Source organism: Neolamprologus multifasciatus, chromosome 19 (genome assembly GCF_963576455.1).
Source record: "Neolamprologus multifasciatus chromosome 19, fNeoMul1.2, whole genome shotgun sequence".
Lineage (NCBI taxonomy): Eukaryota > Metazoa > Chordata > Actinopteri > Cichliformes > Cichlidae > Neolamprologus > Neolamprologus multifasciatus.
In genome coordinates this window covers 25,944,394-25,961,062 of record NC_140457.1, presented here as the reverse complement: position 1 = coordinate 25,961,062, position 16,669 = coordinate 25,944,394, and the positions used below count along the sequence as shown (strand labels likewise).

General features: G+C 38.5%; 1 protein-coding gene and 1 long non-coding RNA gene across 5 annotated transcripts in view; both read right to left on the bottom strand.

Annotated features, from left to right (window-relative positions):
• Positions 1-16,669, bottom strand: part of npas3 (neuronal PAS domain protein 3) — a 404,340-nt gene that overhangs the window by 186,229 nt on the left and 201,442 nt on the right. For all 4 annotated transcript variants that reach the window (XM_085143173.1, XM_085143174.1, XM_085143175.1 and 1 more), the window contains one exon: positions 3,084-3,166. In XM_085143173.1, coding sequence (XP_084999299.1) covers positions 3,084-3,166 — 83 coding nt within the window. The remainder of the gene's footprint in view (positions 1-3,083; positions 3,167-16,669) is intronic.
• Positions 3,918-16,669, bottom strand: part of LOC146496714 (uncharacterized) — a 33,462-nt gene continuing 20,710 nt past the window's right edge. Inside the window, exon 2 of the long non-coding RNA XR_014871157.1 lies at positions 3,918-16,668. This is a non-coding gene — a long non-coding RNA (uncharacterized LOC146496714). The remainder of the gene's footprint in view (position 16,669) is intronic.

Sequence of the window (16,669 nt, the reverse complement as noted above, 5' to 3'; positions counted from 1 at the left end):
TGTGGATTTTTTTCATAGCGAAGGCTTACTGGTGTCAGCCAGATTATAATAATAATCAGGTGTAACTGAAGCAGATACACACACACACACACACACGCACACACACACACACACACACTTAGATTAAATGTTTGAAAACGCACTAGCAACAAAAAAGAACATTCTTGAAGGTTTAAAAAATCATCTCAGAAATGTACACGCACTTACAAATACTGCATATCTAATAACACACGCACACACCCACACACAGATTACCAGCGCCTATCAGCTGTGGTATCGCGTCAGCCTGGTTGTGATGTTAAAAGCTCAGCCTTTGGGCTGTATGTTAAACAGATATGGAGTGGAGCATGCTAGGGATTAAAACTACAAGACACACACACATTTTTGCACACACACAAACCCGAGGGAGCGAACAGCGATAACCCAGTCATTATCATACTTTCATAATTCCATTTAAGAATTCAGCTTAGCCGCAGCAGCAGCTGGATGTTGAGGAAGTTGGCTGTGGTGAAAAATCTGAGGCTGAATTATGGGGAATCACTGTGCTAATAATGTAGAGGTACATTATTGAGAATAATATAGCTTCAGAAAAGCTCAAAGGCAAATCATAAGAAATAATTCAGATAACAACTGGTGTAAAATCCTCTTTCTGAGGAAAAAAAAGCATTTTATAGGATTTGGATGTCAGACTATTATATTATAAGGGCTCGGGAATTGGAAATAAAAGAATATAGAGCATTAATTGTAATTCATTAAAGGGCTCACTAGGAGCTCTTCAGGATGTAATGCTGACTAGAAAACAGAAATACTACATGAAAGAAAAACTTGGTAAAGGAAACAGAAATTTCCCTAAAAGGGGCCAAGAAAGAAAGATTATTCTATTACGCAATTCAAAAGTGTTTATCTTCTGTACAGTGGCCATTTTCAACATCGCTAGCTTCCAGACCTTGACTGTTAGCTCAGCTTTCACCAGTTTTAAAAAAAGACTTTTTCTGATACATATGAGAACTCTGAAAACTCCAAGCTGATTAATTACAGATAGTTTTCTACAGTGCCACTTTTAGAGCATCTATATGCTAACCAATGACTACATTCATTGATGATAACATATGGTAGCATGCTAGCATGCACACACATGTTAATGGTGAACATGATAACATGAGTTGTGCTTATTTCTTTCTTTAAGTCTTTAATATATTTCCTGCTTAGTCATTAGCTAGGTACATCTAAAAATATACTTTGCAAGGCATGGATTGCTTAATCTCTCCCTAAATGGCATTGCAGAGATCTCCCTTTCCATAACAATGCTTTGGTTTTAGGGTAAACAGGTCAAATTGATGAGGAATCATTGATTACATATCTGTTTAAAACTGGTAGGAAGCAAACTTGTCAGGATAAAACAGTATAATATAATAGTAATAGTATAGCATTTTTTAAAATGCTAGTATTGTCATACATTTGCATTAGGCTATACTTACTTACTACAATACTTGCATTGGCCAAAGACTTTAAAAACTACTGTTAGCATGTGTCACAGTAAGAAAATAAGAAATTGAAAATCAAGACCTGATATGTTTTTTCTACTTAGTCTTTATTGCTAAGCTGTATCTATTGGAAACCCATATCTGTCAATTATAAGTAAAATACTAATTATTAGCAGAACTGCTCATTGGTGAATTTGTGCTACTTTTCCTAGAGTAAGAGTAAATACCCCAAAACATTACACTTTTTTAGCATTTGTTTGTGATTGCATCCACATGCTAATTTGCTCCACTTATTAAATGTGACCCTTAGGCTACATCCACACGTACCCCGGTATTTTTGAAAACGCAGATTTTTCTATGCGTTTGCACCTTTCGTCCACACGTAAACGGCGTTTTTGGTCACTGAAAATGGAGATTTTTAAAAAACTCCGGCCAGGGTGGATATTTTTGAAAACGCAGATTTTTCTATGTGTTTGCACCTTTCGTCCACACGTAAACGGCGTTTTTGGTCACTGAAAACAGAGATTTTTAAAAACTCCGGCCAGGGTGGATATTTTTGAAAACTCAGTTTTTGCATTTACGTGTGGACGAGAAAAACGGAGAAAACGGAGAAAACGCAGCGTCAAAGGTGTGCGCATTTTTTGACGTCACACTGTGCGCCACGTTATTGTTTCGGTGAAATGAATTTCTACAATACTGTTACTGTTAATTGTACTCTCTGCAGTGTTTAAATGCTTACATATACACACAGTTACTGTCCCTCCACACATACGACTCGGTTCTGCTTCTATGCCCCAGCTTTGTTTACTTTTTCCCACCGAGGCTTCTAGACTTCTGATTGGCCAACATTTCTGCACGGTTAGGAATATAGCGCCACCTGTTGCTTTGGCATGTTCCTAGCAGCGTTTTCCTTCATTTCTGCCTTTATGTGTGGACGGGATTATTTTTTAAAACGAAAACGGAAAATCTCAGTTTTCAAAAATACCCGTGTACGTGTGGACGTAGCCTTAGTCTGCTAACTAAAGTAACATTGCATATGTCAGGACTTTGAAATTTTAATCCTTAAAACATCAATGACAATGTTTCAGGTTGATGCTTCTATTCAGATAATGGTCAAAGCACGAGAGGGTTGGTGGAACTCTGACTCTCTATACTTCTGGATCAGTTCATTTTCTAAGATATTTCACTTTAAAACCATCAAAACAGCAGCCTAAGAGCAAAATATCACATGGCTGCTGAAAGTTTCACAAAGAAAAGTTAATCAAGTTAATGTAAAATTGTAAAGAGCACTGTTTACCCATGATATTGAGCAGGTTTGTATGTGTGTGTGTGTGTGTGTGTGTGTGTGTGCTTATAGTGTGTAGAGTGTACACATTCTGCATCTTGATGCCTGATGCAACCAAGCAACAATAACTGGAAATTATTCATCAGAAACCAAAGCCACTGAAAAATTTACTGGACCAAGAGTGTGTCCATGTGTGTCCAGCGTGATACTGTGGAACCAGAAGAAAAATAGGCCTGCTGTATCCACATGCATTTCCAAGCTTTTTTCCAAAGATGAGTTCAGATAAGTTTTTATCCGCTGTGAATAGTTCCTACCTGTAAAATGTGGCTTCCTAGGTGAGGTTCGAAGATCTCAGAGGCAATGGCGCTGGGACTTCTCCTCCGCTGGGTACCGATAGCTAAAGACACACACACGCACACAAGGAGAGAGAAAGCACAGGACAGGACAGAAGAAGACTGGTGAGACTCAGACACATTGATACGAGCAAAGCTGCACTCACACACGAATACGTGTTCACAAACACACAAACACTCACGTTTATACAGCCTAGCATGACAAACACACATGGCACAAGACAAGAGGAACCAGTGAGTTCAGCTCTGAACAGTCCCAATTAGTGCCACAGGTTAGCATTGTCAGTTGCACTCGCTAAAATCAGCCCCATCCTTCAGGTCATATGAGCTACTAATAATACTAACAGGTTTCATTCAGTGACGTCATTTGGCAAAGCAACAGCATCTAAGGAAAACATATTTGTAATGCAACATCATTATATATTATAATTAAATACACACTCATGCAAGCAAAGTTCACGTATCTCCACGTGGAAAAAAAATTGTTCCATAAAATCTGTAACTTCAAAATTAGAAGGTTATTTAGTCAATCGTTTACACTGAATAAACAAGGTTGACATTAGACCTCAATCTTTATCTAAGGTACAAAGAAAGTTCATGTTGCATTTTCTCACAGTTTATGTGACCATGGGAGTAGATGGGGTTTGAAAGTAGCCAGAACTTTAACCTCTGTATCATGAAAAGCTTCCAAGTTGATGTTTTAATCACCACCGATCATTCACAAATGCTTTTACTAACGGCTGTGATGGCTTGCAAATGCTTCCCCTCAAAGTTATTATTACCTTTTTAAAAAAAAAAAAAACATAAGTCAGTGACTACTCTTCCCATGTCCTACTATTTTTTTATTTTCTTTTTTTGCGAGTAATGCATCTCAGTAATGCATTGAGGATGTATATTTTGTATCAGGAGTGTAGAAAAAGATGGAAGGTGTCACCATAGCAACCAGGAAAAAAGTTTTAAAATACGTGAAAGGCATTATATTTATGGTATTTTTCTTTAAAGCCAATAAGGTAACTTTTTGGCATAACCCTAAGCAAACAACATTTTCTAATTAACAGTGGATTTCAACACTATATGTGAAAAATTGTGACAGGTACGAGTCAAACTTGTGCTGCTGGTTTGATGATCTGTCGACTGAATCTTCAACCAAACATTCAACCATCAAATGCTGACTTTCACTTGCTTTTTAATCAGGACACATGAGATTGAAATTTATGTTGAGGAATGCGCAAAAAGTTTTGTGTACAGAAACACGAATCAGTAGGTCGTGACTATATCGCAGACTGTTGTGACATCAGGTTACCATTTAAGAAGGTGCATAGAAAATAAACAAAAAAACTCCAAACCAACGCCGCAGTCACCAGCCCCACTGCAAAGCTGCAAAGAAACACAAGCTGGCAACACTAAAACACCTTATGGCAGGACAAGAAAACAAATAATGACCTCAAGGGCTGTCTGTACTCTCTCAACTTATCTCCTAAGCTCTCTTTCTGTTTTTATCCTTCAAGCCATTATTTCCACAAATATTCATGTGACCATCTATCTGCATCGTGAATTCAAAGCTGGATTCTGATGTTCTCATATGTAACATCCATTATATTAAAACCCCACAGATATCAAAACAGTGTGAGAAGGCGGCTATAATTTGTGTACTTACAGCCCCCTATAACTGTGCACATAGCTACAGGGGCTAAATACATCATTTATACCAAATTCATGCACCGTAAATAACTTTTTAACGGATAATGTCACAACAGCTCCTCAGTGAGTGACAGGAATATCGAAGAGGGAATCTTTTCCTCTTTCCCTTGCTTTTTTTTCTTCCTTTGCCATTTTTTTCCCCCTTTTTCCTCTTTTTATTTTTAATTCTCATCTTCCTGTCCATCATTGTTTATCTCTAGTGAGTGAGAGAGCTAGGGAACGGCAGAAAAGACAGAGACAGGAGAAGAGAGAGAGAGTGAAACAGTTTATAGCTTTCTAAAATTTCACCCTGAGGGCAAAACTCTCTCTACAGACAAAGTCAGAAAGCACAACAGCTCGAGAGATAGAGGGAGGGAAGGAGAGAAAAAGTGAGATGGTCAGTGTAAAATTTGGCCCGAGGTTAAACTGTCTCTCTCTCGCTTTCTCTTTCTCGATAGAAGACAAAAAGAAAGAGAAAAGACTGACGGTGGGAGAGAGACCTCAGTGCTGTCGCTAAGTGCTTAATGTAAAGCTCAATCATTAAAATAGGCCAGAAAAAGATCAATTCAACAACAGACGGTAACTTAAAGAAAGCCTTGAACAAGATGGTACTTGTTCCCAAAAGCATCTAAAGTATTCAAGCAGCCAATATGAATTTTATTTATGAATCTGCTTTTTTTTCTTTTAAAGAACTTAATAAAACTATTAAAACGCCTTTTGACTTCAAAATGAGTTTGAATGCAAAGCAAATTGAATGTATTTGTAAAAAAAAGTGCTACCAGTTAATGTCTAAGCCTTGAGACAGCTGGAAAATGGAAATGGACAGCACAGGAGAAAAAGCAGAGTGAGACAGTGACAGAGAGTGAGACAGGCACACAGAGGGGCATTAAAACCCACTAAAAGAGAGATTTTTGTGCCCTGAGGTAATGTTCTTCTCTCTACCCACTCTCCGTCCTCATCTCCCTGCAGACCTCATTACAGCAAATTTAAACACACACCAATAAAAATGCTCATATGCAAGACTCCCGTGTGCTTTTTTGGAAGGGGGTGGGGTTGAAGAGACAGAATTAGCTTTAATTAATGACATAACAAAATGTGCTTGTGAATGAAAGGGTTACAGAGTAAAAAGGCAAAATGAACACAAGGACAGAGTAGATGGGATCAAGGAGCTCAGTCTGAGCTTTGTGAATAAGTATATACTTTATTTTATATATAATATATATTCATGTGAAGAAGAAATGTCTATAAGCAAAAGGAGCATGCCTACATGTTGAATAGATTGTAATAGGGATCAGATGAATCTTAATTTTTACTATTACTATCTTTCTTTAAAGGTGCTATATAAATAAAGTTATTATTATGATTGTGTTTCCTGCAAAAACCTGAGTTTTTACCTGCAAATTGCAGGTAATTACAGGTACCCTTATTCGCAGGTCTTATTATGAAGTGTTATTATTATTAAGTGTGAGGTAAAAATCAAGGAACACTAGTTACTAGGAAGATATTGTGTGTGAGTTAAAAAAATACAGACAAAGAATGATGTGACACTGAAGCAAAGACGATGGCATAAAAGAGATAAAAGGACAAAAAGGGATGAGCATGGGGGGGTAAATAAAAAGAAAGGTAAGAAAAAACTGTAAATAAGACCAAACTGGAAAAAAGACAATCAAGATGTATGTACAAAAGTTATACTAGTGTGTGTGTGTGTGTGTGTGTCTGTTGTGTGTATGTGTGTGTGTGAGAGAGAAAGATTGTCTGACCATCTCATTGGAAAGTCAATTTAACTTTGCTCTGAAAGTCAAACATTACAGCTGTTGTTAATTTATTTTCTTGTTTAATATGAAATTGGCAACAAACCAGGGATTCCTCTGCTCTGTGTGTTTGTGTGTGTGTGTGTGTGTGTGTGTGTGTGTGTGCGCGTGTGTGTGTGATTGTGTGTGTGTGTAGGCTTAGAGCCCCTGCCCAGTCCTTCTCGCTGCTGGAAGGTTGGATTAAAGGAATAAACGACAACCTCCAGACTGCTGGCCAAACCCTGCAGAGGGCTGAGCGAGGAAGAAAGGGAGTGACTGTGTAGGTGAGTGTTAGAGAAGCAAAGGAATTTGTATGTGTGTGACAGAGAGTGAAGAGCGGGAATCTGTACTGTTACGCAAACAGCCAATTCAATTAGTGGTAGGTGTAAGAACATTAGAGAGAGAGACAGAGTGCAGGAGCGAGAGAGGGTGTGCGAAAGGGAGAGAGAGAGAGAGAGAGAGAGAGAGAGAGAGGGCACCCATTTTGACAAAATGTCAGAGGCAATTTATCACGACCTAACAAAAGACCCCAGGGATAAAGTGAGAGAGAGAGGAGGAAGGTGTGAGGACTGAAGGAAAGGAGGGAGAGGAGGCAGGAGTGAAGCATTACTCTGGGAAAGAAACATCTAGAGGATAACAGAAAGGAAGTAAGGAAAAGGAAATGAGGGATCTGTATTAAGAGAAAGAAAGGCTGCAGGAGAGGATGTGAAGATAGAAAAGGCACCCTGTGGAAGCCCTACGCAGGAACAATGTAACGCACCAGCACGAAGGTAAACATTGCATTCATTGGACAACTCGGCAGATGATAGAGTAATGGAGGTTTAATTGAAGAAAGAAAAATCTTTGACAAAACATATTTCAGTGATGTGAGACTTGCAATAATATAGTGACTGTTCTCTTATAAAACTTTATAAAACATGGGGTGCCAACGGTTCCAATCAAGCCTGCTGGAAGATTTTACAAAGCCCAAAAAAGCTGCATAGAAGGGATTTTTATGTTTAGGTTTCCAATCTTCTTCCTTACAAAGACACTGACCATGGCCTGCCATAGCTGAGTAACTGCATGTGGGAAAACAAAAATATTCTCAAGCTGTTCATCAGGTTTGTAAAATAATTATTAGGTTTTAATTACAGATTAATTGTGTGTGTTTGTTGCAGTAAAAGCACAAAAAACAGTATAACACAATAAAAAGATTTTACATGTTTTATTTTCTTTAGTTTATTCATATCCCGAGACAGCTAACTGGTGCCTATTCAATAGTAAAAGTATCTGGTCTTGCTCTGATATTACATGACAGACTGCAGAAAGCACTAGACTGAGAGACACTTCTTTCTGTTACACACAACAAAGTTTACAGCTCGTCACATAAATGAGAGCCAGTCAGCCTAAAGCAGGCTCTTTCCCTCTGAAATGAGATGTTTGGGCCGATTAACTCTGACAGAGCCGCTCCACTAAACCTGCATCATTTCTCTGCTTAAACTCCTTCAGTAAGACTTTTACTGTTCAGCGCAGAGATGTTTTACAATGTAACCGCCTGAAGTCAGAGAAAAGGAGGCATGAAAGTAAAAGCAGGGAAGATGCACTCATACATGGCTTCAAAGATTAACCCACTAAGGTCTGTGATGACCTGAGCCCTAACTAAACCTAGCCAATCACTATGTGTATTTTTTGTTTTATTAGTTAGTGGGGTTAATGTTAATTGGTGATTTTAAATTATCCATAGGTGTGAATGTGAGTGCGAATGGTTGTTTGTCTCTTTGTGTCCCTGCCTCTTGCCCTATGGTAGCTGGGATAGGCTCCAGCACCCCGTGACCATAATAGGGATAAGTGGAAGATAATGGATGAATGGATATAGTTACTTAAATGCTACATGGTTAAATTTGGGGGTTTTTTTGCCAAAATTTAGGCCGGTTTTAAAGCTGATTATCATTCCATTTCAGACTCTGTACCATCAGCAAATGAATGTAGAATTGCTCATTAATTTTCTATTATTTCTGTGTGTCTCATCAGTTTTTAGAAAATCAGAGCTAGAGTTAGATGAAATGTATGGATGATGTAATTGTCCCCACTTGATGCTGATGAGCTAAGTGAATAACTTTGACTTTCTTATCACATTGAAACATGTTGCTGGGAAACCCCAGGATAAAGCACCACTTAATATTTGGGAACAGCACTCCCCAACAACAGTTGTTTTGTCCAGTATGATAAACACCTCACCACACCACTAAAGCCTGCTTGGGACTGGCTCAAGAACACAGGAAAGAGTGTGGAGTGTTGACCTAGCCTTCAAACTCCTTAGCATTTGTTAATGTTTCAGTCCCACAGTGAAAACGATGGTTGGATACTGCAATGCAGCCAAAATTATTACAACTATGTGAAATGAATTTGTGATCATGTTGCCTTTGAAATGGTAGCTTTGAAAATGGGGTCTGCGAACACTGGTAGTCAGTTGCCATCTTCAAAGCAACTTCTGAGTGTCAAGAAGGCAACAGAGATGGAGTCAGTTTGCTCTAAGTCTGCAACTGATTGGGGTCAAATTGGCAACTACACACAATCTTTTTGTGATAATAATAATTAGCTGTGATGAATCCACAAACTTTCCTCATTTGTTGCCGCCTGTTGCAAATCTGTTACCATCTAGACACACAGAAATTCACATTCAGTACTTAGATCCAGTCCAGCCAGAACAGCAATTGAGAAATTTCTCCATAAATAGCGACGTACTTGATGCAGGAAGGAGACTTAAGTGCTAAATGACACAATGACGCTTGGCAGCCTTGCTTATGTGCAAGGTTATAACCAGATTATGTCTAGTTGGTTACCATTGTCATTGTTTGTGAGTTCTGATTCAGATAAAAGGTATCATAAATTGTAAATTTAGATTACTTAAAATCCACAATTTGTCAGTTTTTTGCAATTTAGTTTTCATTGTTTGTGGTGCTAATAGTGTTACAGATTATCAGTGTGATTCTGGCAGAGATGCAGTAGGGGTGGGGGAAAAAATCGATACTATGTAGCATCGTGATATTTTGTTTGCTAATAATGTATCGATACAGGGACAGCAGAAATCGATATTTTGTTACAAAAAAAGTTTTTGTGCTCTGACTTCAGAGCATGTTGATCAGCTCCTTTTTCTGAGCAAGAATCCTGACATTCCTTCACTGTCCAAATGTGTTTAACCTTTTTTTTTGGCAGCAATAAACATGACAGTTTACTTATTTTAATTTAAGACATGTTTTATTTTAATTAAGTTTAAAACTTTTTTATTTAATGTAAAATTATATTTTGTTTTAATTTACTTTCAAATTCTTCAGTTGCTGAAGGGGCTGCATAGTTTTCATAAATTGCATAGTTCAGAATAGCTATAATTGTTGGTTGCATTCAGTGAAGTTGGACTAGACTGTAATACAAGCCGTTCAGTTTGTCAACAATAAAACTGAAATGAGAGAAAGACCGAGTGTGAGACTTTGATATTAGATAAAATGAATATTGATAAAGTTTACCTTTATGTACAGAATTTGAATATCGCAAAATATTTTTAAAAATTGCAATAATATCGTATCGTGAGTTGTATGGTGATTCCCACCTCTAAGATGCAGTAAGATAACCATGTTTGTTCAAAAAGTTATTTTTAAAATAATCGCTTGTCGTTTGCATTATTATTGATGGTTTACTCATTTATTTAAAATATTTAATGAATGGGTCGTTGTTTGTTCTCTTTGGCATTTGTGTGTCCAATCTGTGAAAGCACATGGCAGAGAGACTAAAGAATAGCATCATCTCTCTCCTATAGCCTAACTACGTACAACACAATGACACACAAACACACCCACACACAGAGTATCACTTAAGTTATGACTTTTTCTTGATTTTCTATTCTTAAGTTCATTTTCTTTCTCTCTCTCTCTCTCTCTGGAGTTAAACTGATGGTTCTTCCAGAGTTCCAGACTGCACGCACACATTCAGACACACACACGGCCTCCTGCGTGTGTCTGAATGTGTGCGTACCATCATCTTTGCTGTCTCTCCACTTGGCTGAGTGCCAGCTGGTGTGTGTTGGAATCAAGGACAAGGGAGGACACAGAGAGAGCCAGAGAGTGTGAGGGGGTAAAGCAACAGAGTGACAACAAGGAGGAAGAAAAATGGAGTCAAGGAGGAGGACAGCTCAATGGATGGATAGAAAATGTAAGTGGTGGTAAAGGGAACAACTGGGAAGTGCAATGACAGGAAATGAATAGAAAATCTGGGATATACTGAAAAAATTGTTCTCTCAGATTCCACTTATTTTTTATTACAGTAAAGATATTAAAGAAGCTATTTAAGCTTTGTATTCATAGTATGAAAATTGAGTTTGAAGTACATTTTGTGCTTTTTAATTTTCCCATCATCTTTTGAACCCTCATATCTTGTGTGCAGAAGAGCTGAAAAAAAAAAACATGAATTCAAATTATTTGAGAAATTGCAAAAACATCTATTACCACTATTTTTTCTACTACCAATTCTGACCATTGTTTTCATGGAATATATCATAGTTTCAATAGCAAATAATGCATGAGTTCAATGTCTATAACACAGAGGAACAGAAACAAGTGTTGCTCTCAATAAAACTGCTGCAGCAACTGGATGTTCCCCTCTAAAGTAAGTAAGCGAAGGGGACCGGCCCTCTTGTGCCAAGTTTTCACAAACGCAAAATGCAATGAAGCAACAAATTGCATCTGAGAAGGCTGTCACTCAAGAGGTAGTTGGTGGTTATATGCTACTGCATTAGTAGCAGTCACATTTACCAAAGGTAGGTGACCCACTACCTCTGCATGTCAGTGGTTCAGTCTCCTTCAGTCTGCAAGTCAAAGTATTGCCCCGGACGCATTTATATGAGTGTGAGTGTGCTTAGGTTAATAAAAACAAAACACTTCTATGAATGTGTGATTGTTTAATGAGGCTAAAGTGCTTAAATTGCTTAGTAACTGTATCATTTGTAATAGAGCTATTTGTTTCCAATAACTCATAGATTCTAAGCTGCTGCTGTTTAAAAAAAAAAATCACATTTGTAAAAGTGGATTCTGAAATCGATTTAATGCATTAATCAAGAAATGAATCAGAACATTAATCCATAATGACAATATTCATCAATCATGACCCTGATTAAAGTAGCTCCACATAAACTTACTAGCAATAAAATGCTGGTTGCACTTTATTGCCTAAGTAGCAATCACATACAGTATAACAGTCACAGCGGCCATTTTTGTGCACTGAGTACTTTTTCTTTCCAAAGTAGGAATTCAACTGTTAATGGGATATTTGTTAGAGTGAGAGCACTTATAGTAAAAATAAAATATGCAAAGTAGAAAAAAAAAACTAATCATGACATATACTGACTTAACTGAGCAAGTCAAAACTGTCATCTTTATGTGTATTTGTCACGGTACTGGGTCGATCTAGTTAATTTCTAGGTTGCTGGTTAGTCCTTATTTCTTAGTTGTTTCTGTCATCTCCCCCTGTACTCAGTCTCCCTGGTTCCTGCGTCTACGTGTCATGTTTCTTGTCTATGCGGTTATGTTAAGTTCATGTCTATGTCTCCGTGTTTCCTGTTTTATTTTGGAAGAGTCTGGTGTTCTTTGTTCATTGTAGTTAGTGTTACTCTCCCCTGTATTGTCATTATGTTTCATTCTAGTCAGCTGTGTTCTCATGTGTCTCCACTTCCCCTGGTCACGTCATGTGTGTATTTAAGGCTACGTCCACACGTACACGGGTATTTTTGAAAACAGAGATTTTCCGTTTTCGTTTTAAAAAATAATCCCGTCCACACGTAAAGGCAGAAATGAAGGAAAACGCTGCTAGGAACATGCCAAAGCAACAGGTGGCGATATATTCCTAACCGTGCAGAAATGTTGGCCAATCAGAAGTCTAGAAGCCTCGGTGGGAAAAAGTAAACAAAGCTGGGGCATAGAAGCAGAACCGAGTCGTATGTGTGGAGGGACAGTAACTGTGTGTGTATATGTAAACATTTAAACACTGCAGAGAGTACAATTAACAGTAACAGTATTGTAGAAATTCATTTCACCGAAACAATAACGTGGCGCACAGTGTGACGTCAAAAAAGGCGCACACCTTTGACGCTGCGTTTTCTGCGTTTTTCTCGTCCACACGTAAATGCAAAAACTGAGTTTTAGAAAATATCCACCCTGGCCGGAGTTTTTAAAAATCTCAGTTTTCAGTGACCAAAAACGCCGTTTACGTGTGGACGAAAGGTGCAAACGCATAGAAAAATCGGCGTTTTCAAAAATACCCGGGTACGTGAAGTCCTCAGTCTTCCTTTGTTCGTCGTCGCGTCGTCTGTGTATCTCCCCTACCCCTTGTCATAGTTTCCCAGCCATAGTTTGTATACTGTTTAGTCATAGTCTAAATTCTCAGTAAGAGTCATAATTTCCTAGTCTATGTTCAGGTTTTCACTCAGTTACTTTGTTGTTGTTTTTTCCGTGAGTTTTCAGCCCTAAATAAAGGCTCGCTTTTTGTTGAATTCAGTTTGAGGACTCTGAATTCAGAATTCAGAGTCCTCAACTCACTCCACACGGTCTGCCATGACAGTATTTGCATTTAAAGTTAGGAAACGGAGATCAATAATTCAAATGTTTTTTAAATTTTTGCTATTATGAATCAAAATCTTGGCACACGCTGCCTTCTTTGGGCTAATGATTTAATCCTAAATCCACTGTTTATTGTAAGTAAATTACTAGCACTAAATGTTTGTCCCTCTCTATGGAGTTGAGTATGGCAGCGTCTTTCCCCCATATACAAAAGGGAGAAGCTCTATTCACAGAGCAGCAGTAAATTCATATATCTGCAGGATTATAGAGCAGCCAAAACCTATGTTGAGTTATTAAAGTTTAGGCTGAAAAGCATCCCAGGTTTGAATGATTTCTCTTCAATATGCGAAGACACAGCTGACATTGAGTCTTATACTCATCCAAAGTTTCAAGAAGGAATCACTTGTAGATTAGACAAAAAGGTATTCTGATTATTTACATGCATGTGATGCATTACACCTAACAGCAGTCAAAGATTTTATACGTGTTTATGACAAACAAACACAGATGACATGTTCACACTCAGAGTGCAGTCAAAATGTATTTGTGCCCAAAATGCTGACTTTAAATAATCTTATTACATGTGCATGTACAATGTTTTTTCTTTCATTATTTACTTGAATAAATAAGCCTCTCATTTGCTATATATAAGCTACATTTCACTCAGAATTATTGCTTCATGTGTACGAGAATAATTTGTGTGTGTGTGTTCGTCAATCTAGTGTGTTTGCTGTCAGTCTATAACCTCGTGAGATTTGAGGTTTCTCTTGTGTCTGAATTTGTACATGATCGCCTTGTGTCTCTCTTACACACACACACACACACACACACACACACACGGAGCGGGGGCTCAGTGAGGCAGGAAGGTATTGGCACTGAGGGAATACAAGGAGCAGACAGTAATTAGGAACCAGCCTACTGTACCATAGGCGCATGCACACACACAATCCTAGAAACCAGATATGTTCTTGGGCACACACAACCTAGACACACACACACACACACACACACACAGAGTGTAATTAGGTAGGGGCCTTGATGCCCCAGTGGCGAACTGAACAAGCCCCTGAATACCCTCACTGGGAATGGTTGAATGCCATAATACGTGGGAAAGGGGCATGAACAGACACACACACGCACACACATTAATTAAGTGGCAGCCTACTGTGCGTGAAGGGAACAAGGTGGTAGACGGCCGCAGCGGGAGTGTATGTGGACCAGCAGCAGTCAGGATTAACACAAGTCGACCTGCCAGCGGCAAGCACCACCACATGCTTGTTCACTGCTTTTCTTCAAGCTTTCGTCATTTCCTGTTTAGTCATCATCAAAATCAAAAACCCGCCTCGTGAAACACGTACTATTGTGTTAAAATATCTGTGTGTATGAATTAAACTAGTTCTTCTATATATAAGTAAAACAGAGACAATATTAAGTGATATGTTGATGTAAAACTAATTTTTCTCATCTGGGCAATTGGAGCTCTTTGAGAATCAGCGTAAATTATCTGTAAAACTCTGTTCTGTATGAAAGTAATGGGTTAAACTTATCTCAGCTCTGAGCCGAGCTGCTGAAGCAACTAACAGAGGGAGTGAAGGCAAAATGGAGTGATGTGGGATGGGTTAGAAAATGCATTACAGGTTTACCTATGCAACCAAAGCCTGGGATATCCATTAACAGCCAACAGTCCAGTACAAAGCACTGTAAGGTTAGGAGATGGCTTTTATATGCTTTATTTTCGGTCTATGATTGTACTTTTCTTCATAACATAATAACATTTGTTGCAGAGGAAGATTAGTTGGTATGCAAAAACCTTGTGTGCCATTACTCTACACTAATCCCTGGGAAAGAATCTCTGTAGCTGGTATAACAGATTGTAATTCAGAGAGTCATTTTTTCCACTTTGAAGTGAAATTTGAAGTGTCACAGAAAAGGTTTATCAGTTTTACAACTTCAATAACAAGTCAGAGTAAGGAGCTCTTGAAAGGAAAAGAAGTAACTGAACTGTTAAAGCTTAAAAACATTTTATTGATGGAGGAAACAGTGATCCTGGGTATTAGTGACATAGTTTAAGCCATTTACTGCGCTATGGCAGGTATGGTGGTCGATTCTGATATCAGTTTTGTGATTTGGTGAATTTCACCTACATACACGTAAATATTATAAGCTTGCAGTGAAGTCTTCATGCAAAAAAGAAAGGTCACGATGACTTTCTGTCGCTTGAGTTTACCCCACCAACTGCACATCCTGTTCTCACATCACGGGCGCTTCGAGGCACGAACATCGACTTTTCGTCTTCTGACAGAACTACTTTAGCAAGTTTCAAATTGAAAATTGTAAAAGCGCTACATACTTTTCAAGAAAACTTGCCACATTTAAGATACTAAATAATGAAGCATTATTGTCTGTTAGAAACTTCATTTGGCATGTCGGGGTGTTTTAGACTCTGGCTGGTAAAGCAAATGAAGTGAGCAGACACACTGCTGTTCTCCTTGGTGTTAATCTGCTGTTAATTTGTCTGGACTGTAACATGAGACAGAGTGAGCTGCAGGAGTTTAGAGTGAAGCTGTTAGTCATTAATTTAACAGACTCGGAGGTGAACGAGGCCACATGTCTCCATTATTCTCTGTCACACTGTCACCACACATAATAACTTCACCAAAGGGCTCAGTCTATCTCTCTCGCTCTGTGTGTGTGTGTGTGTGTGTTGGTATTTCACTATATCTACATGAATATAGTGTCTTTCTGCATGTTTTTTAACAGTTCATTAAAAAAATATTCTGGCATTGATGCTAAATGAAAAGCCAGGAGGTTATAGTTCTATTTATTCATTGCTCTGCTTTGGATAATTTCATGAAAATTGAGGATGTTGATTTTGGATGGTTGGAAGTACAGAAAGACCCTTTTGTTGGACTTAGCATTTGTTAAAGTTTGGTTTTAATGTTGCTTTTACTCACAGCTTAATTTCACTTGGAGTTTGGTTAGGATTAAGCACGGAAATCTTCCTATTTTGGATGAATTTAAATCCACAAAGATTTATTTTTCCCGTTAACCAAGCTAACTACTTTGGCTAACTTTGTGATTTTTATCTTGAAAGACGCTGAATAAATAAACTTACTAAAATGTTTTGTTCCACATCTACCGTTTCTTTGGAGAAATATGAGATATATTTATCTCAAAGCTAAAAGTGTTGCCCTCATGTCAACACTAAAGAGAACATGCCGTGACAGAGAATGAGTCCTTAGCCCTGGAACCCTGATTGCGGCTCGCACTGGGGTGGGTGGGCTCTAGCGGGGTTGGCTGCCTGTTGCCTCTGGTCCTCGTTGACCCCCACCCCTGGCAGGAGAAGAAGGTGAGCTGCCCATCTGGGGCCTCCCTCCTTCTCCTGCTGGGATGTGTGGCCTCAGGTCTCTGGTACTCTTGGGGGCTGCCAATGGCCGGCCCGGTTCTCTTGGATCCATCTCTGTCTGCCTCTGGCTTCTGCTATTGTGACTTC